Raw genomic sequence first — 21333 nt, forward strand, 5'->3', positions numbered from 1 at the left:
TTCTGGGTGAAACTAGTTGCATTTTTTACATTTGGTTCTCAGGCCATTTCTGCAGCCCCCTCAGAGCTGGAGAAGGAAAGGTTAAGGACAGCTAGTACTGGTTACTATTCACACACCCAACTTGAGAAATAAGATCAGTGTAACACCCTAAGAGTGATAAGCATTAGTCCCACAATGGAAGTCACTGTCAGTCAAACATTTTACACTTAAAGTGAATATAGAAGCATTTTATTGAACATTCAAACTTCATTAAGACATGTGCAATATGGCAATTTTACTGGGTTTAACCCTAACTTAGACAATATGATTGCTTGCTGGGGCTTCAACAGGGTCCAGATCACTTACCACTATTTAAATACTTTATTGAATAAATACATACCAAACAATAATGCATTTTAATACTCTTTATAAAAAGTTATATATTTTAAAGGCCTTTCCAATTCAATCTAAAGTATAAGTAAAACATACAATAACAGAAGGTATGCTAGTTTAACATAATTGGCTGATTTGATACAGCACTTATATCTTTTAGTCCATAAGTAAATTATCAAATGATAAAGAACATCTAACACAACCACTTCTATTGAACTAGGAAATAAATTTCTAAGAAAGGAAAAATTTACAGACCCCATGACTTTCCACCCAACCCCAACAGTCTAACCCTAAAGTGGATAAAGCCAATGGCTTTCTCCACAAGAGCTCACGACAATGTCGCTTCGCTTATCAAAAATCTGTATTTCTGATACGTTATGAGCATTGAGACAAGATTCAATATATCCCCAAAGAAAGCACAATGCACGTTGTGAATCGCCTATTCAGCAACAGCGAGCACTGCATTCAAAAAACCTCTTATCCCAGGGATTAAATGAGATCAGCCACATTCATTGGCATCTCCTCCACTGTAGTATTGTAGAAAGTCTCAATATCCCGAAGTATTCTTTTGTCCTCTTCAGTGACAAAATTTATAGCCACACCTTTCCTGCCAAAACGACCACCTCGTCCAATTCTGCACAGAACAGAAGATATTAAGACATTTCTAAGGAGATACCCTCTTATAGGAATTTGAGAGATTTATGTCCATTATAGAGAGATCAGACTAGATGATCACAATGGTCCCCCCCCTGTATGCCCAGTAATCTATTGAACATATTTGTAACAGCCTCAATCCACTTATGTTCAAAATGCTAAGATCCTTATCTGCCAAAGGCCAGTGTATCCTTATTTGCAGTGCTAGTTGCCAATCAAAGTTATATTTGGCTAAAAAGTTAGCAGTTAGTGCCAACACCTTGTTAGAAATATCCAACCTATGAAGAACACAGTAGAGAAAGATTACTGTTTTGGCTGCAACATAATGGTGTAGCTCTTCTTGATGTTGTGGACATCCAAGTGCAAAATTATTTCAACTCCCCACTCTTGCACTTTTGAGAATGGCTTGCAATAAGACTTACACAGCCAGTCACTCTCCAGCCACTCATTCATTTCCCAAGCATGGGCAGAGCTTGGTCAGCCTAGCACACAGATCAATAATTCAAGAACATTAAAAATCAACAAGATTTAAGTACCATTCCATCAGATTTACTCCAATTATGTTCTGTAATGCAGAACAGTAGGTACTATTTCATAGCAAAAACTTTTTTTAGGATTTAAGATGCTGTTTTCAGTGGGAAAACTTAATAGTTTGACAAACCTAAACAAAAAAATCATAGCTTTTGTGTAACAGTTTTAAGAGATATTACACCACATTAGTTTTAGTTAGTTCACAGCCCACCACAGTTCTGCCTTCCATCATGAAAAAAACTGGACAATGTGAAACACCTTTTCCGTAATAACTAAAATGCACAAGAATGGCTCATGACAAAACTTAAAGTGAATAATCATGACAAAAGAAAAACAAATATAAATACCAACTCGCTCTTTATTCAAACAGTGTGCCGTTTACGAATCCACGTCCTAAATTAGGTCAACGCCGTTTCTGAGCACCATCTTGTGTCATCAACTGCTGCTATCGACTCCTGTATTTTTTTACATCAAGTAACAGAGCACAGTTTACTTCATTTAAGGACAAAGCCACTAGAAGTATTTAGCTAAGCCTACGGAAACAAAAATTTCTACCGGAAAAAGAACCATCACAGAGGAAATAATCCCACTATAAGAGGAACCACCAAGAACAAACAATGTAGTCACAAAACAGCACAATTAGACCTCTCAGGAATTCAACATATACTAACTGAAGTTGCTAATATGGAAGCCTACTAGCTGAACAGCAGCAACACAGGAAGTTAGCTAAGACTTATACAGTAAGATGTGGTGGACAAACTTTTCTAATAGTGTTCATTCATGCCAAGTCTAGTTATTTTGTTACAATATCTGCAACTCCACAAGATAATTCAGCAGCAGATGCCAATTGGACTAGACCTCAGCAATTAATGGATCTGGTAACAATGCTAAGACATCTAAGTTTTCCCACTGCTTTGTTTCATCGACTAACCAAGAAGCTCTGCCCCACCCCCATTTCAGAATTACGGAAACAGCTAAACATTAAAGCACAGATAGGTATGCCCTTTCTGGTATGGCTGGATACACACACACTATTCCAATTTTGCACCCATTGAGTGAGCCAAGAAAACCAAGAGTGGTAGATGTTGCCCAAGTTATGCAGATAACATGTAAAAAAAATGTGAAGCAATGAAAATACGAGAATCATTAAGTGATGCAGTGCTGCAGCTACTAACCTGTGAATGTAGTTTTCACGATTGGTCGGCAGGTCGTAGTTTATAACTAACGAAACCTGTTGCACATCAATGCCACGAGCCTAGAAGCCAATACAGATTCTTAATACAAGCCTATACACTTCACAGTTAAATAATTTAGTCTGTTTTGTTGACCACATTATAGTGATGAACTACAACTGTGTAGTGCATAGTGGAGTGTAGTCTTTACTCTTCCAAGAGCTTGAGTGGTTTGGTCACAGTAACCTTCACCAAATTCAGAAGCTTTTGGCAGCAAGTGTGCACATGCTGAACTAAAAGACACTGGACAGGTGCAGTATTCAAGTAACTAATATATTGGGGGACATGGATTAGGATTCACATCACATTCCTCCATGGCAGATGTAATAATCAAGCAGTGGATCAAATTCAATGATGAATCCTAGTCATGTGCCACCTGAAGTACATTGTACATATGCTAAAAAGATTGATATTTACCAACAAGTCAGTAGTGATCAAGACACGGCTTGATCCTGATCTAAACTCTCTCATGATAACATCTCGTTCCTTCTGGTCCATGTCACCATGCTGGAGAAATTTAAAAACATACTTTTACAATTCCAATATTCCATAACAGGTAAGTCTGTTTACTTATTTTAATATGTATGAGACCAAGCGTCCCCATCTGCTATGGGATTAAGACAGGCAGGGATAGTATGAAACATTTTGCTTTGAGCAGGGGGAACGACAATACAGCACTTCACAGCTACATTGTAACTTAACCTGCTTCTCTCATTTAAACAGCACTAGTTTTGATGCCCAGAGTCTGAATCCATCTGTTCAGCACTTTAGTGCAGGGAACCTTTAGCTTGAGGCTACAGACCCATGGGGTGGGGTGGGGTGGGGTGGGGGGGGGGGGGTGGTATGTGGAAGAAAAAAGGTCAGGCCACACAAGTGGGAAGCGAAAAAACCTGAAACCAACCACACCTTACTGATGTGGTCCCTTATTGAGAAGGAGAGACACTCTCCCACATTTGTCTTGCACACCAGCACCTACAGGGCACTGTGCTAGATTGTGCACTCCAGCTCTGTGGGGGGAGCCCTTAGCCTTGGGGGATGGATCCAGCAAGCCAGTTCCCCATCCCTGTTTTAGTAGGAATTGTTTGATTACATGAGTGAAGTGGAGATCAATATATTTAAAGCAGTCCTAAGGAGGACACAAAAGCACAAGATGTCTTAAGATTAAGCAAAACATCAACTCTTACCAGAGCAGAGACCGTGAAGTCCCTTGCATGCATTTTCTCTGTAAGCCAATCCACTTTTCTCCTTGTATTCAGGAAAATAACAGCCTGTGTAATGGTCAGTGTCTCATACAAGTCACAGAGAGTATCCAGCTTCCATTCCTAAATGAATTTTATATACATTTAGGACAGAATTTAATTTGAAACCCTGTGAGATTTTTCTTAAACTGGGTTTTGGGAAGGCAAGAAGTACAGAAAAACCAATTACAGTATTTCAGTATGTAGAATTATGCAGCTACAACATATGAAACCAGTTTATACTTAAGTGTCCACATAGATATTGCACCAAATCTTAAGACCTAGGACACTGGACATTAAGAAAGAGGTCCACCCAAGTCATTTTGGATCTAGTGCATTTATTCTTCTTCTTATGTGTACTCTGCTAGCATTACTACAAAAACTAAGGCTCAGCCCTGGTTTCTGTAATTTTAGCACAGTGCTTGAACAAGAAGGTGAAAGGACAAGAGTTCTAAATACTGCCAGGCTAAGGAAATGAAGTGAGCACCTACCTCTCTTTCAACATTAATATAGAATTGTTTGATACCCTCCAGGGTCAATTCTTCTTTCTTCACCAGAATACGTATAGGATCTCTCATGAACTTTTTGGTCACTTCCAACACATCCATTGGCATTGTGGCCGACAGCAATACAACCTAAGAAATACAATTTTAGAAGCCTCTCTCCTCCATTTCCACCATCAGGGAAATACCAATATTCAGAAACTACACTAATCAGAAACACTAATTCTAATGATACCATCAACACCAATATACAAGAGGGCAATTTGTGCAATATGAGCACACAAAAGAAAAAAGATCGCTAAGTCTTATCAATTGATTAATATTAATCTTAACACTGGAAAGTAAAGATATTACATGTATGAGACCAAGCGTTCCTGTCTACTGTGAGATCTAGGCAGACAGGTATAGTATGAAACAATTTATTTGAGCAGGGGGAACGACAATACAGCACTTCACAGCTACATTGTAACTTATCCTGCATTTCCCAACACAAGCTGCTCATCTTAGTTAGAAATGAACTCTGATTTTACCTGAATATTTGTGCTTAGCTTTTGAAAAATTTCATAAATTTGATCTTTAAATCCACGGCTCAGCATTTCATCTGCTTCATCCAAGACAAACATTTTTATCCATTTAGGTGCTAGGAGAAAGGGAGAATGTTCAGTGCATCTGAAATGGCTGTGAATTATCATCTCTCTCCTGAAGTGAGCGATCAGTATAAACTTTTATCATCATTTCTAAGTCAGTCCCGAAAGATGGTAAAACATCACTTCACTCAATTTTCACACCCTGCTGGTTGTGTAACTCATGTAGTTTCAAACATTAACTTTCTCCAAACTGTTGAATAGGAATATTTTTAAAGGAATATTCAGGTATACATCTACTGCCTTTAATGAGCAGTAGTTCCACAATTATTTACTTGTGAAATTGAACCCCAGAAATTAAAGCCTGCTTTCTTTGTATTGTCAATTGAAACTATCAGGAACCCCCGCATGTGAATATACTGGTTGCAAAAGTGAAACTAAATTCAGTACTTACAAAGATATCGTCTGTTTAACATATCAAACACACGACCAGGAGTTCCAACAACAATGTGTGGAGCCTCAGCCTGAAGCTTCTGCATCTCATTGCGAACATTTGTGCCACCAATACAAGCATGGCATGTTGCGCCCATATAGTCACCAAGAGCCAGAATTACTTTTTGTATCTAAAATAAAAACCTTGAAGTCAGTACTTCCAATGTGTTAACTTTCTCTAGGTTCCAAAACGGATTCCTATAATTCACTATTCAGTTCTGAACAAGTATCATGCACTTGCCTGGTATGGTAACTGAGTCAGAGTTAGTACTAAACTCCCCAAAATGTATTTAAAATATTAATTCAAGAGTACCACCAAAGGCATAATCAACATGTTAGTTTCTTGGGATGAATTTATACTAGTTATTTTCTTACCAACACAGTTCTATTATCAACTGCACCCTAGAACTTTTCCTTCAGATACGATAAGGAATTTTCTTTCATACAAGCCAAACTGCAAAGTTTCAACAGAGTTGAGAAAGCCATCTCTGGTGACATGCACTAGCAGAACAGCTTGCCAGCCAAGCCGAGACTTGTTTTTGGTCAGACAATCTACTCAGCTATGTGGTAAACTCATTGCTTTGTTAGGCAAACAAGACCCTCAGTGTTAAGGCCAAATGATGCAGGTAGCATCACCTGCAAAATACCCAGTTCTAGTTAGTCTCATTTTGTGAAGGCAGTGGCAGAGTAAAAATATTAGTGAACAATCTAATGAGAGATATCCACTAAACTGACTAATCTAGCACCATAATTTTTCCTCAATATCTTTTAGACTTTGATCAATTTGGGGTTTAGAATCATCTTTGGACAACTATCCAAGCATAGCAAAACTCTGATCTTTGATCTGAGGAAGCCAAAGATATCCTCACTTGAGTGCTAAGCAAATTTTTTGTGCTGTATAAAATGGTCTGCAATTTGGTTTTAAGATTGCTATTTATACTTTCACTTGTATCACTAAACCATGAATCAATGGATTCTTAGAACCATTTAACATTGAATCCTGTAATTTTAATCTGGAGAACCACGAAACAGCTCCACTTTAAGATGAATAAATTACTTGAATCTTTTGAGGGTGAAGTAAACATGCGAGGAAGCATGGGACAGACACCACAAGACAATGATCATATGTGCACTGCAGTTTTCATGTTGCACAACTGCACACTCAAATGCATTGTTTCCACTCAGAACATATTGCTTATTTAAATATTTTTACCCCGCCTTTCCATTTAAAATATTCAAGGCGGCTTACAAAAACAATAAAAAAATACAAATATTAAAAAATTTACCACTTTATCATATCATTTTTAAGATTTCACCATTTGCTGGGAGATGCCCATTCAGAACTACACAGCATATCAGCTGTTACCTGCACCATGTCCCAGCATCATCTCCCGAAGTCACATCTTAACTCCCTCTTTACGTGGATAGGGAAAACCTAAAACAGAAGCTAGTCTGTTTCCCCATTACACTCAAAGCAACAAGGATTCTGAATGGATATTACAGTTACAGATTCCTTTAAAAAGATCTGTTAACTGTCCTTCACAGTTGTGAAACCCGAAACCTATGCAACGCGCAAGCAGCTTTTTTTAACTACACTATCAATACCTGTTGAGCCAGTTCTCTGGTAGGGGCCAATACTAGTGCTTGGGTCTCCTTGAGATCAATCTCCAATTGCTGCAGGATGGAAATAGCAAATGTGGCTGTCTTGCCAGTACCTGACTGAGCTTGAGCAATCACATCATACCCTAAAAAAAGTAGGATATATATTTACTCCTCCCACAAGTAATTCATATTTAGTTTAATTCTATTCCTTTTGAAGTAAGTGATCAGCAATTAAGACCTCTCCATTCATCTCCCTTTTTCAAGCAAGAATTAAAAGTAGTATGCCATCACCACACTTAAATACAAGTGCATAAAGTACATACATTTAAAAAAGACCTATTTTCTAACATGTATATCTGCTATTGATGACCAGACATAAAATTTTTTTGTGCTTGCCTACCTTTAATACATGGAATAATAGCTCTCTGCTGAATAGCTGAAGGCTTTTCAAAACCATAAGCATAAATACCCCTGAGAAGGGATTCTTTTAAATTCATATCATCAAAATTGTCAACAATTTCATTCCAATTGCTCTGTAAGAAGGAAAAGAGGCAGATTATTACTCTATTACCTATGCCCATACTGAATTTGGGTCTAAAGGCTATTATGCTGCTGCTCACCTCAATGACACCATCAGGGTCCATTCCCTCTGGGCCGCCATGGTCTCTGTTGCCAAAAAAGCAGGCTGTTAACACTCTTTGCAGCTAACAAATGCCATGTAGGACAGGATCTCTATATCTTGGATACCACTAATCATCTAATAAACCATCTTGTTAGTCTTTAAAGTGCTACATTGTCCTGCATTTTGCTCGGATACCACTAGCATTTCTCACTCCATTAGAACTTAAACCAGTGATTGATTGATTATGCTAGCAAATGCTTTAGCATTTTGCCAGCCTGGAAACTACATCTCCTTTGCACCTCATTCATATGTATGCCATTACCCCAAGTCTCCACTGTCGCCCGCAGCCAGGGGCTGCCCTGTGCAGGTTTTTTCCTACTGGTATTACTAAAGCGAGATTCATGCTGATTGCACACATTGACTGAGACCGCCATACACTCCCTCTGCATTCATCTGAGGCACTGCTATGGTTTGAGGGATACACCCTGCAAATTACAGACACATACGAAATTAGCAAAACTATCCTATCCCAGGAAACTGTCTTGGTTCCAATAATCTTGCAGCCCCCACGGAGATGGAGGGCCAATCATAGGCTTAGGCTGCCCATCGCTGGTGTAAGATCACCTATATATTTCTAGGCGCGGCACACCCCAAAGGGCAGTACGGCACGCAGAGCTAGCAGGCCCCAACGTGCAGCACCTCCCTCGCCGCGGAAGCGGCACGTGGCAGAGGGTGCGCCCCCCCCCCCCCCCAGCACTCTCACCCTAATGGCGGGATCTGCTCTGAGCGCTGCAGCACCCGCCTGGCGAGGGTGGAGGCAAGAGCGGCCCGCGCCTGGGCCAGCTCGTCTGTAGAACCCAGAGCAAAGAGTTTCCCGCGGCACCCCGCCTTGCTCAGCCACCACCGGCCAACTCTCGCGAGAGCTCCACCCACCCCCGGGGATTGCGCAAATCCGACTCACTACGCAGGCGGAGGAACGCGCCCGGAGGGCCGCGCCCCTCCCCCTCTGCGTGAAAATGAACTCGCCCGAAGCCGGGTTCAGGAAGCGCCGGAATGAACCAAAAGGGGCGGGAGAAGGGGTTGCAAGCCGAAACGCCATGGCCGGCTTCCTTCGAAGTCGAATGAGGTCGGGCCACAGGAGTGGGGGTTGTGGAGAGGCGGGTCCCCGCAACGGACAAGCTGCGGGAAGAACTGGCCGATCAGACGAGCGCGAGAGGGACCCACCGGGGCTGGCACTTCCCACCAACGGCAGCGAGCCGACATCGCACACGCTTCCTCCTCCCCCGCCTTCCTTTTAAAATCACCTCAGAACGAAAACAAGACACGAACTCGCCCCCCAAACCCAGGAATACCTGCTATAATCCGTAGTACCACCTGACATGTTCCGGTCTCCAGCCCCCACGTCTGTTCTGCCCTCAACTGAAAAGGCAGCGCCTTCCCGGCGCCGGCTTTATATAGCCATCCAGCTGCCGGAACTCGTTCCGCCCTTCACAGCGGAGGCATATGTCTATCGTCACACAGCCCGAGCCATATACATGCCCCGTTTAGAGTTTACCTGTGTCACGGATAGCCCCACGACCACGGAGTATGATATTTCTCGTGGGGTTCGTGAGGCTGCAACGGCCAAAAGATCGGGCGGAGATGGGGACTCTTTTGTGTGACGCGAAGGCGGAAGGATATTGCAGCAGTTGGCGCTGTGACAGTGTCTCACTCCTTCCTCATCCTGCTCGTGCCCCCACCGCTTGAGCACGGGGTTTCTTTGGCCGCCCGTGCTGCAGACAGCCTCAGAGCGGGAGGGGGAGGAGAGCGAGAGTGGGGGAGGGGGGAAAGAGGAGCGGGGTAGCTGAGTCCTAGAGAAAGGGGCAAAGAAAGAGGAAGGGAGCTGGGGGTGGAGGGTATGTGGGTCCCAGGAGGAGAGGGGGAAAGTGGCACTTGCTGAGAAGGATTAATGGGTCAAAGCCTGAGCATCAGCAGTGGGGAAAGCCCACATGACAGGATTTTATCACCAGTCTTATAATGCTGGTGCCAAGCCCGAGCTCCAGGAGTCATGGGATTATGGGAGACTCTAGGCATTCATTTATCTCCCTCCTCCCACCCACCAAAGTCTACCCCTTGTGGGGAAAGGCTGGAAAACCATCCTCTGAAAGTCTTCAAAATGAGACCAGCAGCCAAAGAACCCCAAAAAGAATTGAAAGAAAAAAAAATCTTTTGATATTTTTAAATCAATCTTGTGGTGTCTTTGGGGTGGGTTGATTGATAGTTTTGAATGCATGGCTTTGGCAATACTGGAGCAAGACAAGGGGAAGGAGAAGCTGTAGAACCCCGTGTGGAAGCATCTCAGAGAACAAATTGCAGGGGAAATGGGGTAGTGAGTTTCAGCTGGCCTGACCAGTTCAGTATATCCCAATTAATGTAATATATGTTATAATCTGCATCTGTTGTGTAAGGTAATATTAGAAAACCCCCTGACAGACTGATTCCTGCATCGCTTATGTGTGTGAGACCTAAATGACTACACAAATATGAAAGAAATATGGGACTAAAATGTGTTTGGACCAGAAAAGTCTGGGAAAGTTGGCAAACATGTTTTTTCCAAGCAAAGGAAAAGCTGATGGCTCCATCCAAGTTCAGTTGCAGACATTTGGCAGACATTGACATAACAGAGGTTGGAGGAACCCATCAATTTGTATTATAGAAAGCACCAGTGGGAAAGAATCCAGCATGGAACCTCTCCATTAGATTAATTGCACTTTTCTTTGAGAAAGATACATTTCTAAAGTTCACTGGACTGTAAAAGAGAGGGGCAAAGAATCCCAAGTTATCTTTCGCATAGGAAGAAAAGCAAAGTCCTGTAGTTCCGTAAAAGGCCCTGACAAAGAGAAAATCAACTATGTCTGGAAAGAAGAAACATGGGTAAGAAATCTACCTTGAACAAAGATTGTAGTTTAAGTTTTCATCTCTAGAAAGCTTATTTTGCTTTTATTTTCTTGTAATCGTTTCTTTATCTCTTGTAATTGAACTCACATAAGACCTATCACTTTTTTATTACATTTTGTTACATAATCTAACTCAGCCCAGAATTAGGGTTGCCAACATTCCTGACCAGACAGATTAGATGCCATTCATGGCAATGGCATCTGGTCTGTCCTACTGGAAAAGCTGACAACCTTAATTTGAACTGAAGTGGTTATTAGTTCTAGGTAAAATAATGAGTTGTGCTTTTGTTTCTTTAAAGGAAAACAAATCTTATTGCTTCTGAGTATTCCAGGAGAGGGCTGGATACTTTTGGGACAGTTTGGGGAAATTTCAGAACTTGGTGTGTGTTGGGGTTAACCTGAAAGTAGTAAACAACGCAGATTGAGACCAGTGTAGGGTTGTGGTAGTGTAGGCTGGCTGCTGGAGTTCTAGCACACAGATACTCAGGAAACTGCATGCTTACCTGCTGACTGTGGGTGTTCAGGCTGTGAGTCACAGCACTTGGGGTTACAGGACAAGTGGTGGCAACCTCTTACTGGTCTGGGTTGAACGGCAAAAGGTCACACTGGCACAATTAGATTTCTAGTTAGAGCTAATGGACTCTTAGATAAAGCTAAAAGATAGTGAACACGCCATTTCTTTCTGTTTAGTTAGATAAATCCAAATATACAGAGTGTACCTTTATGTTGTAAGGAAACCACAAAACTGTATATTTTAATGTTACTAGCAGGCTGTGCCCCATGCTCACTACGCTTGCCAACCCCTCCTCTTTCTGACTGCTTTCATGGCCTGAGAGTGAAATAATGTCATTCTGTCACCTGGCATGAAAAACATTTTATATAGAAAGAGATAATGAGGACTAAAAATCCATAGGTAAATGGGAAGATTTCTGTGGAAGGCAGGAGGTGCAAGGAACTAAGTCATCATTTTATGCATAATTTAATTTGTAATTAAAAAAAAATGATTCCAGGCAATAATCAGAACCTTTGTGTCTGCCTTTACCTCGTGTGCCTTAAACTTTCCTGATAACTAAACTTCTTTGAAAGCTCATGCACTGGCTATATTTTGAAAAATAGGTGTAAATAAGCAAAGTTATTAATTTTGAATATGGATAGTTATGTTCTAGTTTTGCTCCTATGAGAGCACTTGACCCAATCCACTTCCAACTGATGTCAGAGTGTTTTTTTTCCTATTGATTTCAGGGAGAGCAGGATTTGGCAGCATGGCTCCAACATGCGCAGACCCATACACTAGCTATTTGCATGACTATTTTGATTTATTATATGATTTGGTGATTTATTTCTCATTTGAACGGAGCACCATTGGACTCAACTACCTTTTGGTACATTCATAGGTGTAATATACCCAGGGAAGTTGGCTACAGTAGTTTGGTGGAGGGTAGCTGGGTGAATGGTTTTCTGTTGTCTAAATAAACTGCCAGAGACTGCAGGCAGGCACTTGAGTCTATTTAAGAGATTGCCTGAAGTAGCAAACTAAGTGGGCACCTGCAGCAAATTAAGGCCTGCTGGGCTATTTTAAAAGGATTCTTCCGCAGGTAAGGGAGGGGGAAGGAGAAGAGTGGAGGACTGAGAGGAGGAAGGGGGTGGCTAGAGAGTACAAAACAGTGAGAATATTTGGGTTGAAGCAGGAAAGATTTGCTCAGGTATCAGTGGAGCGTTTGGGGAAATAGCCCAGGGAAAAGGCTGCTATATTGGTGGTAGGGGGAAAAACCCTGAGGCTATGTCTACACTCGTGGCTTCTTATGTGAGAAATATGCAAATGAGGCTAAGTGTAGAATATTGTGGAGCCTCATTTGCATATTTAATGAGCCACCATTTTTAGAGGCTATTGCGCCAGAAGGAGCTGTCTACACTGCCCCTTCTTGCACAAGAAAAATCCTCTTGCACAATGCCATTACGCCGATTATTTTCAGGAATAACTGCATTGCGCAAGAGGGTTTTTCTTGCACAAGAAGGAGCAGTGTAGACAATTCCTTCTGGAGCAAAAGCCTCTTATGCAAAAATGGTGGCTCATTAGGTATGCAAATGAGGCTCGGTGATATTCCACGCTTAGCTTAATTTGCATATTTCTTGCAAGAAGCCGCGAGTGTAGACATAGCCTGACAATGGCTGCTATGTAGGATCCCTGGGCTGGAGCCTGGAGTAGTGGGCAGGCAGGCCCGGGTTCCCCCAAACCTCCGCAAACTACTAAAAAAAGTCTGTTCCTGGGTAAAGGAGGCCAGGATTAGAAGAGGGATTCCTCCCATTTCTTTGACTGCCAATGATGAGAATGGTTCAGTAAGCTGTGACTCTGGCCTCAAGCAAAGATAAAAGGCAGTGTGGAGGACCACAGCGAGCCTCTGAGGCATACAATAACTGCCTAGACATGCAGGATCCATGGGGATCCATGGGGGCCAGAGCATTGCCACATAGGTTATAAGGTCCCTGTAGACTGCAAGCAGCCACAAGCATAAGATATTTGCTATGGTTGTTCTTGGCATGTATACATAGGCAACAGGTGCCTGGAAGGGAGGGGCTGCAGGGAGGGCCATGCAGAGGAACAGGGAGGGGGCATGAAGGGTCACCCAAGTTAGCCATTAGAATTTTGATGGGGGCATAGGAGATCAGTGCACCTCTAAGTGCTGTCATGAGTCACCTATGCATACATTACCTACAGATGATGTAGTCCTTAATTTTTCAGATGCCTACCTGTTTGCAGTAAAATCCTAAAATGAATGAGTCGGTGAGAACTTCCAGAGAATGAAAACAGTCTTTCTCACTACATCAGCTTGGATGGTCATTGCTGTCCACAGATGTATCCTGAGCTTTTTATGATGGGACTACAAGGCTAGATTTATAAAACAAACAAACTCTCTGTTCCCTTCTCAAAGAAACCCTCTTTGTCAGAAAGATATGTAGCGGGGAATCCAATCTTTCCTGCCAAAAAATCCATTGACTTAATTTCACCAAATGAGAGGGGGGAAGAGACTAATTTCCATGATGTGCAAATTAATAAAAAGGAGATTCTCAAGCCATTTTGCATCTCTGGGACACAACCCAAAGAAAGTTCAGGATTGTCACTTTGGTAACCATTCTGTCTCTTTTATAGAAAGGTAACTGACAATGCACTATAGAACGTGTTGCTATTATTATTGTGTTTGAGCAATGTCCCTAGTTGTAGGGAGAACAGCACAGCCAGTTTCTCTTTTTGTCTGATATCTGATCTGAATGTTTTTTTTTAAAAAAATGCTACGTAGCACACATGGCTTGCCTGGGGATTATATGTATTTACAGTATTCTCTTGATCAGTTATCACATAGGAATGTGCCAACAGGTCAGTTATTGTCACCTGTCTTAGACGTCCATTAGGATTTATTGTTAACGCTATATAATTCTTACCTATTCCTACCAGACAACTTTAAACCTTAATAATCATTCTAGACCTCACACATCTCAAAAACCTCTTGCCTAAAGACAGAATGAAAGACATCAGCAGGCAGAAGGGATATAAAAGAGTCACTAAATAATTGTTTTTCCTGTGCTACCAATGTTAGGCAGCACAAGCAGAAGTGGGACACTTGGGGACAAGAGCTAGGAAGCTTTGCTCTATGTCAGCCATAAAAATGTTGGAATACTGTGGGGCCATAAAGGTACCTATAGTAGTGCTGCTGACTTGAAATGATAAATTGTCCCCAAATCTGAAATGATTGTGGGTGAGAACAAAGTCACAAAGCACAGCAACTCGTCCTCTCTTATGGACAGCACCCCAAACCGGAAACATCTACTCAGCCATCAGCCTCATGCCCCACAACAGAAACACTTACACAGGAACCAGTCCCTGCAATAAACCTGTTGCCAACTCTGCCCATACATCATAGGATTATACTAATCACATCAACCCTACCATGAAAGGTTTGTTCACCTGCACATCTGCTAATGTAATATATGCCATCATGTTCTAGCAATGCCCCTCTGCCATGTATATTGGAGAAAACAGACTATCTCCATGCAACAGGATAAATGGACACAAATCAGACAAAAATGGCAACATACAAAAACTGGTGGGAGAATATTTTGACATCTCTGGATGCAGTTACAGACTTGAAAGTTGTCACCCTCAAGCTAAAAACTTAAAAAAAAAAAAAAGCTGCAACATGAAACTGTTGAGCTGGATTTCATATGCAAGTTTCACATAATCAGAATAGGTCTGAGCAGGGCCTGGGAATGGCTCACTCATTACTATAAAGTAGTAATAGAAATGTAGCCGTGTTAGTCTAGTGTAGCTGAAGCAAAATGCAGGACTATGTAGCATTTTAAAGACCATCTTTGTTAGTCTTTAAAGTGCTACATAGTCCTGCATTTTGCTTCTACTATAAAGTAATTTTCCATTTTAGATAGTCTCACCTTCTTATCCACATCTATCCTGATTGAGTTATCTCTGTTGTAATGCTCCCATCTCTTAAAAAAAAAGGAGTCCTGTAGTATCTTAAAGACTAATATTTACTTGGGTATAAGCTTTCATGGGTAAAACCCACTTCATCAGACGAATTGGAGTCTGTGTGTCTATTATCTGTTTCCTTTGTCTTTAACTTCATTCGTCTGAGGAACTGAGTTACAGTTCACAAAGGCTCATGCCATGATAAAATTGTTAGTTTTTAAGGTGCCACTGGATTCTTTGTTGTTTTGCTGCAAACTAACACAGCTCTGAAACCTGACATTGAAGTCAGTGGTTTTGTCTAGGAATACAGCCTCTTTCCGAGTTACGAACAAGCTACGGACCAAACACTTGACCGTAACTCGAGCTGTTCGTAACTCGGATCCCATTGAGTTACATGCGACTGCGCTGTTTGTAAGCACGGGTCACATTCGTAACTCAGGGACCACCTTTATGACCGCTCCATGGGAGCTTTGGTCGTAAGTGTGAACGGTCGTAACTCGACCGTTCGCAACTTGGGGAGCAGCTGTATAAAAGAGTAGCCGATGAGTCAACTACCCATAAGCATAGGCTTATTGGGTAGTCAAGTCAACTATTCACATTTCCTCTCCCCCTTTCTGCCTCTATTTCAGAGGCAGCAAAGGGGTGGGGAAGCAGGAGCTGGTGCTGGAGAGAACTGGCCTAAAAGCTGGTTCCCCAGCACTGTCTCTGCAGTGTGTGAGCGGGGCTGGCAGGGGAGGCAGAGGTGTAGTGGTGCTGCAGCTCTGCCTGTTCAATGTAGTAAGAGCTGTGTGGCTATTACTGCATTTAAAAGGCAGCGGCACAGTAGTCCAGACCCGGACTGCTTCAATCCTGGCTCACGCCAGGTCCCAGACGTACCCCCGCTGTGGCTGTACAGTTAAATGTAGTAGGAACTGGGCTGCCTGCACACTCAGCTACTATTGCACTTAAACTGCAGAGCCACAGCAGACCCTTATCAGCTAATTGTGTACTTGATCCAAATTGTATCGAGTACATGTTTGGATTGAGTATATGATTAGTCATTTACTCGCTACTTAACATCCTTAGTTTTGTCATTGGTTTCAATGGAACCAGGATCAGCTCTTTGTCTACTCTGCACTGTAGTTTCCTCATCTGTAATGTGGGAATACCAATACTTCCATCACAGGGGTTTTGTGAGGGCAAATTAAATGTTTGTGAAGAATGTTGAGATCCTTAATTGTAAGATATTTTAGAGTGCAAAATATAATTAGTTAATGGGAGTTGTGTGCATGTGTCTGAAGGCAGAGTTTGTCCTTTAGACTGCAATGCAAGAGGAAAGAAAGCTAGAAAAATTAAGCCACTGCTGATAGTATTTGGAAAGAGTACTGCATTTACATCTGTTTTTGCAGGCCAAGGAAGACTTCTGCACTACCCTAGTGTGCTACGTGTGCATTTGTCAGAAGCAGTCTGCAAAAAATAAGAGTGGTGTTTGCCTCAAAAATTCCAAGAAAAGGTACATTTGAACATATATATTAACTTGAGCACAATCTTGACATTGACTTGTTTTTTTCCTCAGTACAATTTAATCCTTCACGTAACATATTTATTCTCATGTTTGTTCAATTTGGTGTTGACAGATGATATTTGAATTAATAATTGCCAAATTAAATTAACTTCAGTTTGTACCAAAGTAGTCACATAGACTACTACTTATCTAACAACTGCTACAGTTGGGCCTGCTCACAATGTTGATTCCTTTTGGGGTCTTTTGTTTGTTCTGCAGCCATACAAATCTGTCCTACTATTGGTAAAATCTATTGATTATTCATTGGTAATTAGAATTATAATAATTTAAATTGTACAAGACTTCATTGGGGGACTGACAGATTCTCTGGGCCCCTGGGCAAGGACGGGGGGACTGGTTCCATGCCCTCAGAAGGGGCAGGGCCTCCAATGGTGATTTAAAGGGCCTGGGGCTCAAACAACCACTGTTCTCTCCGCAGAAGCAGCAGAGACTATGAGACCTGGGCCCTTTTGAATCGGCAGGCCCTGGGGCAATTACCTCCAATGCTCCCTTAGCAGGCCTGTCTGTAGATACAAAATTGATGGCAACTGTTGAGTGAAGAAAAGAAATCTTGTTACATTACTGTATACTATGAAGTTTAATTTTTGTGTGACTTCTGGTTGCAGTAGATTATACACCCAACATTAATTATGAAATCAAACCTATAAAATAGTGTGCTCTTAAAATTATTTACACCATAATAATATATATTTACACCATAAAATAATAATAGATAACTTTGCTGTTTTAGGTGAAGGCAAAATAACTCAACTTACAAGTGTCTCACTAACTATGGTGCTAAAAAAGTAACAACATATGCGTGAGTGGTTTAATCAGGCTACTGTCAGGCTAAAAGTAACAACTGACTAGGTTTTTATCAACTGGTAAAACACTGTTCAGAAAAGATCAGGGTTTAACGGACTTTCCAGACTTTTATTGTCAGAACATTAAAAAAATTAGCTTCATAACCACCAGAAAAGAAATGACACGAGGTATTCACTTGTCGGAATTGTAAGTTGCTTTTTGCTTGTTCTGCTCTTCATATGTCAGCCAACTAAGGCAAAAGTTTCCAGTCCCTAGGACATTTTTACTTCCCTCACTGAGTATTTTGTAGCATTTAAACAACCTATCACAACTAGTAATGGTTAACAACAAAGTCAGATCACTGCATCCTTAACCATAAACACTATATTCAAAGCCCAAACATGCACTGTCATCATGGGCTAACCTACATTTATTTCTACAGGATCAAAATTTTCTGTTGAGCCTTTATTTTTCTGACAAAATGTGGTGTAGTTGTGAGAGTAGGGAACTGAAGATCAGAACTCCTGAATTCTGTTCCCAACACTGTTACAGACTCACTGTCACAGGAAATTCCATATGCTGTATGAAAACATGCTTATGAATATGACATAACTGGAATAGGCTTTCTGCAAAATGCTTCATGTAAGGTAATCTATTAAATGTGGTTTTCCCATTTGTATGCATGTATCATATTTGTATGTGAAGTTAGAAATATTGAGTATAAACCTGTGTTGTTGCTAAGTGGACCATTAATAGTATCTTGATTGCCCATTGGCAAGAAAACAAGAGTTATGGCTGGTCCTTCCAAGACATGTTGCCATGTCACCTGCTGCTGAGACCCATCTTGGAGGCTGTACTTTTCTACTAAACGGGAGAAAATGTATAAACTGAACATATCACTCCCATTGGCTAGGAATTGTAGCCAATGAGAGCAACATGAGCAGTGCCTGCAAGCGAAGGGCAGTATGGAGCTACTTATGCCACCAGGGGAGCTGTACCAGGTAAGTGTCCCAATCCCCTGTCCCCTCCTACACCTCTCCTCCCACCTAGACCCCACACTCGGAGGGTACGTTTAAACTGCAGTATTTTTTGAAAAGCTCTGTCGCATCCAAGGACCAGTCTGCTTTTCCAAAAAAATTTCAGAAAAGCAGACACTTTTTTTGGCATCTCTGTAAACCTCGTTCTATGAGGAAGAAGGGAAGTTCTGAAAGAGGCTTGTTTCCCAGCATTTGGCCTAGTGTAGATGGGCCAATTGTTGGAAAAATCTCTTTCAGAAGAAAGGCAGAAAAAGATACGCAAATTGCGGTTTGCAATTTGCGTATCTTTTTCCGATAGAACTTTGTAGTGTAGACACAGCCTCAGCCTGCTCCTCCACCCTTTCACCTCCACTCCAGCTGCTCCTGCACCTTACCTCATGCCCAGATCCCACATCCCCCACTCCCAGCCCTCACCCTAGCAGCCTTCTCCCACAAACTGAACTCCCTCCCCTTTTTGGCCCCACCCTAGAGTCCAAGGGGGCCTTACAGAATCTACTAGCTCCAGGCCCCAGAAGCATTAATCAGATGCTGGGAGTAAGCCCTGAGCCCCTTTTATTTTTTGCTTCTCAATTGGCGGCCACATCTGTGAAGATTTTTTTTCTCCTCGCTTGGGGGCCAGGTCAGTGAGTTTTTAAAATTAATTAATTTATTGCTTTTCACTTGTGTGTGGCCCCCAATTTATTTTTATGTGGGTCAGTGACCCCCGATCCAAAAAAAGGTTCCTTATCCCAACTTAAATCCTACTTTTTATACTTTTTAAAATAATAAACTATTTTTATTTATTAATAAATCCAGACTAAGTAATTGTTATCTAGGGTGGGGGCAAGGAGTCTGTGCATTTCTCTCAAGTCTTTTCTCTGAGAAAGAGGGCAAAGAACCTGAGCTTATTCTGTATAAAACTTTATACAGAATAAAAAAGATTTATTATTTGGTGTTCAGACCCCATTCAAACTGTACTTTTGGTTGCTGAGACAAGACCTTTTGGCTGATCCTTCTGCACAGCAGGGCCAAATCTAATTAAGCTATGCAACTTCAGCCATGTCAATTGCTTAGCAGCTGAAGTCAAAATAGCTTAATGTGGCTTTTGGTGCTTTCTACACAGCAGGAAATTAAAGGAAGATCACTCTTCCTTTACTCCTCGTGAAATGAGGTTTACCATGAGTTGCAGTAAGAAGTCCTCCAGCTCCACATTATTTTGAAACAAAGGCTTGTAGAGTAGATGTACACTATGTTATTTTGGAATAATGTCAGTTATTCCAAAACAATGCTGCTGTGTAGACGTATCCTTCCAGAGCTGATCTGACCTCAGTGTTTGTATTATACTGCCAGGGCTGTCATCCCAGCTCTGTGTCCATACTGGTGGAGGCTGGAGGACCTGGCTCAGCAGAACAGAGTTGAGGCACATCCAGGAGGACAGGAAAGTAGGCGCTGTGGTATTTCAGCACATCAAATGACAATTACAAGGAGATTACACTTACTGTGGGTGAGTAATTATAACTATGCCTCAGTTTCCCTTGGCTTATAAAATAGGACTAACAATCCTTTCCTATCTCACAGGGTTTTCCTAGATTGTGAGTTCAGGGCAGAAATCATGTTTTGGTTGTGTGTGTTCTTATGCTGTCTGCCCCAATGGAGCACCCAGTTCTGAGTGGGGCCGTTCAGTAATACCATGATCTAAATATTAATAAATAACAAGAGACATTGTGGGCTTAATTATCTGAGGTTTATAAAAACTCTTTGAGATCTTTGAATGAAACTGTTGCTATCTAACGCTCTCTATGTATTGTATCTTTTAAAACTGGTTAGTGGTTTAGGTGATAAGTGTGCCCACAGAGCAAAGAGTGTTTCAGCTAAGCTTTCACTAATTGTCTTATGTAACTTGCTAACGTACAGTTTATGGGATGTTTTTGTGGAATGTGACATCCTTTCCAGCTGTCTGTGTGGTAGGACTTCCTAGAGGGCTGCTTGTGCCACACTATGTGCATGGCCTCTGAGCACAATGATCCTGACTGTCCACAGACAAAGAGATGTAAATATTACATGAGATGCAAGCTGATGGACAGTCAGTCTCTCTGTCTGTAGCTCAGGCACTAGGTAATACCTGCTTCCCAGATTTCCTTAGAATGCACTTATACAGACTCAGCAGTGTGATAGGTGGGGATACATGAACATGGCTGTCATAGGGTTATGTTGTGGAAAAAGCTGCCATTTGCACACAACAGTGTTTATAGCAGTGCTTGTTGTAAATGATTCAGAAGGCAGTTTCACAAATTAATTACCAAAGCACAGCACAAGGGCTTGGCATCACTCAAATAATAAACTGCTCTGATGTCTCAGTTTTGGACCACAATCGCCATCCAATAATTTTAAACTTTTTCCTGTTTTATATAGTCACATGCCAAATATCTCTTTGATGTCAGGGAAACAAAACTGAAAAACCAGCAGTCTACCAAACTCCCTCTGCTACAATGCAAATTAGAAGGTGTAGTCTTATTGTAATGTGCAGAACCTTATGCATAAAATGATCTGAGTGGTGCAGCAAATTAAGGAGTTAGCAAGTAGTTACAGTGGTAATTATTAGTGCTAACCAGGGCATGCACTTTAGCACAAGATGTCAGAGCAATCAGCAGTAGCCGTAGCCTTTGTTCCTTACACAGCAGGAACCAGAAATGACAATTCTCATTGGACTACAGAAGTACAGGCAGT

General features: G+C 41.6%; 1 protein-coding gene, 1 long non-coding RNA gene and 4 other non-coding genes across 8 annotated transcripts in view; 1 reads left to right on the forward strand and 5 right to left on the reverse strand.

Moving 5' to 3' along the window:
* Positions 1 to 212: 212 nt before the first annotated feature.
* Positions 213 to 9324, reverse strand: EIF4A2 (eukaryotic translation initiation factor 4A2). Of its 3 annotated transcripts, none has more exons than XR_003087218.2 (12): positions 9183 to 9324; positions 7829 to 7874; positions 7609 to 7741; positions 7212 to 7351; positions 5569 to 5737; positions 5061 to 5170; positions 4519 to 4662; positions 3974 to 4111; positions 3207 to 3296; positions 2733 to 2812; positions 1909 to 2012; positions 972 to 1006 (listed from the first exon to the last, which is right to left on the reverse strand). XR_003087218.2 is itself a non-coding variant. In XM_006138476.4 (11 exons), the coding sequence occupies exons 1-11, from the start codon at positions 9209 to 9211 to the stop codon at positions 862 to 864; spliced, it is 1224 nt and encodes a 407-aa protein (XP_006138538.1). In that variant the 5' UTR covers positions 9212 to 9324; the 3' UTR covers positions 213 to 861. The 3 variants fall into 3 exon arrangements, 1 of the variants encoding a protein (XP_006138538.1); XR_333079.4 differs by having other exon boundaries at positions 1905 to 2012; XM_006138476.4 differs by lacking the exon at positions 1909 to 2012 and having other exon boundaries at positions 213 to 1006.
* LOC112543936 (small nucleolar RNA SNORA63) lies at positions 3370 to 3497 on the reverse strand. Its single transcript, XR_003087229.1, has one exon. It is a non-coding gene; the product is annotated as a small nucleolar RNA SNORA63 (small nucleolar RNA).
* On the reverse strand, positions 4285 to 4463 carry LOC112543934 (small nucleolar RNA SNORA81). Its single transcript, XR_003087227.1, has one exon. It is a non-coding gene; the product is annotated as a small nucleolar RNA SNORA81 (small nucleolar RNA).
* On the reverse strand, positions 4885 to 5011 carry LOC112543937 (small nucleolar RNA SNORA63). The gene has a single exon (XR_003087230.1). It is a non-coding gene; the product is annotated as a small nucleolar RNA SNORA63 (small nucleolar RNA).
* On the reverse strand, positions 5237 to 5307 carry LOC112543935 (small nucleolar RNA SNORD2). Its single transcript, XR_003087228.1, has one exon. It is a non-coding gene; the product is annotated as a small nucleolar RNA SNORD2 (small nucleolar RNA).
* A 10555-nt stretch (positions 9325 to 19879) lies between the features above and the next one.
* Positions 19880 to 21333, forward strand: part of LOC142830805 (uncharacterized) — a 119930-nt gene continuing 118476 nt past the window's right edge. The window contains exon 1 of the long non-coding RNA XR_012906319.1: positions 19880 to 20110. This is a non-coding gene — a long non-coding RNA (uncharacterized LOC142830805). The remainder of the gene's footprint in view (positions 20111 to 21333) is intronic.

The sequence above is a fragment of the Pelodiscus sinensis genome, chromosome 10 (assembly GCF_049634645.1).
Source record: "Pelodiscus sinensis isolate JC-2024 chromosome 10, ASM4963464v1, whole genome shotgun sequence".
In the NCBI taxonomy this organism is placed as follows: Eukaryota; Metazoa; Chordata; order Testudines; family Trionychidae; genus Pelodiscus; species Pelodiscus sinensis.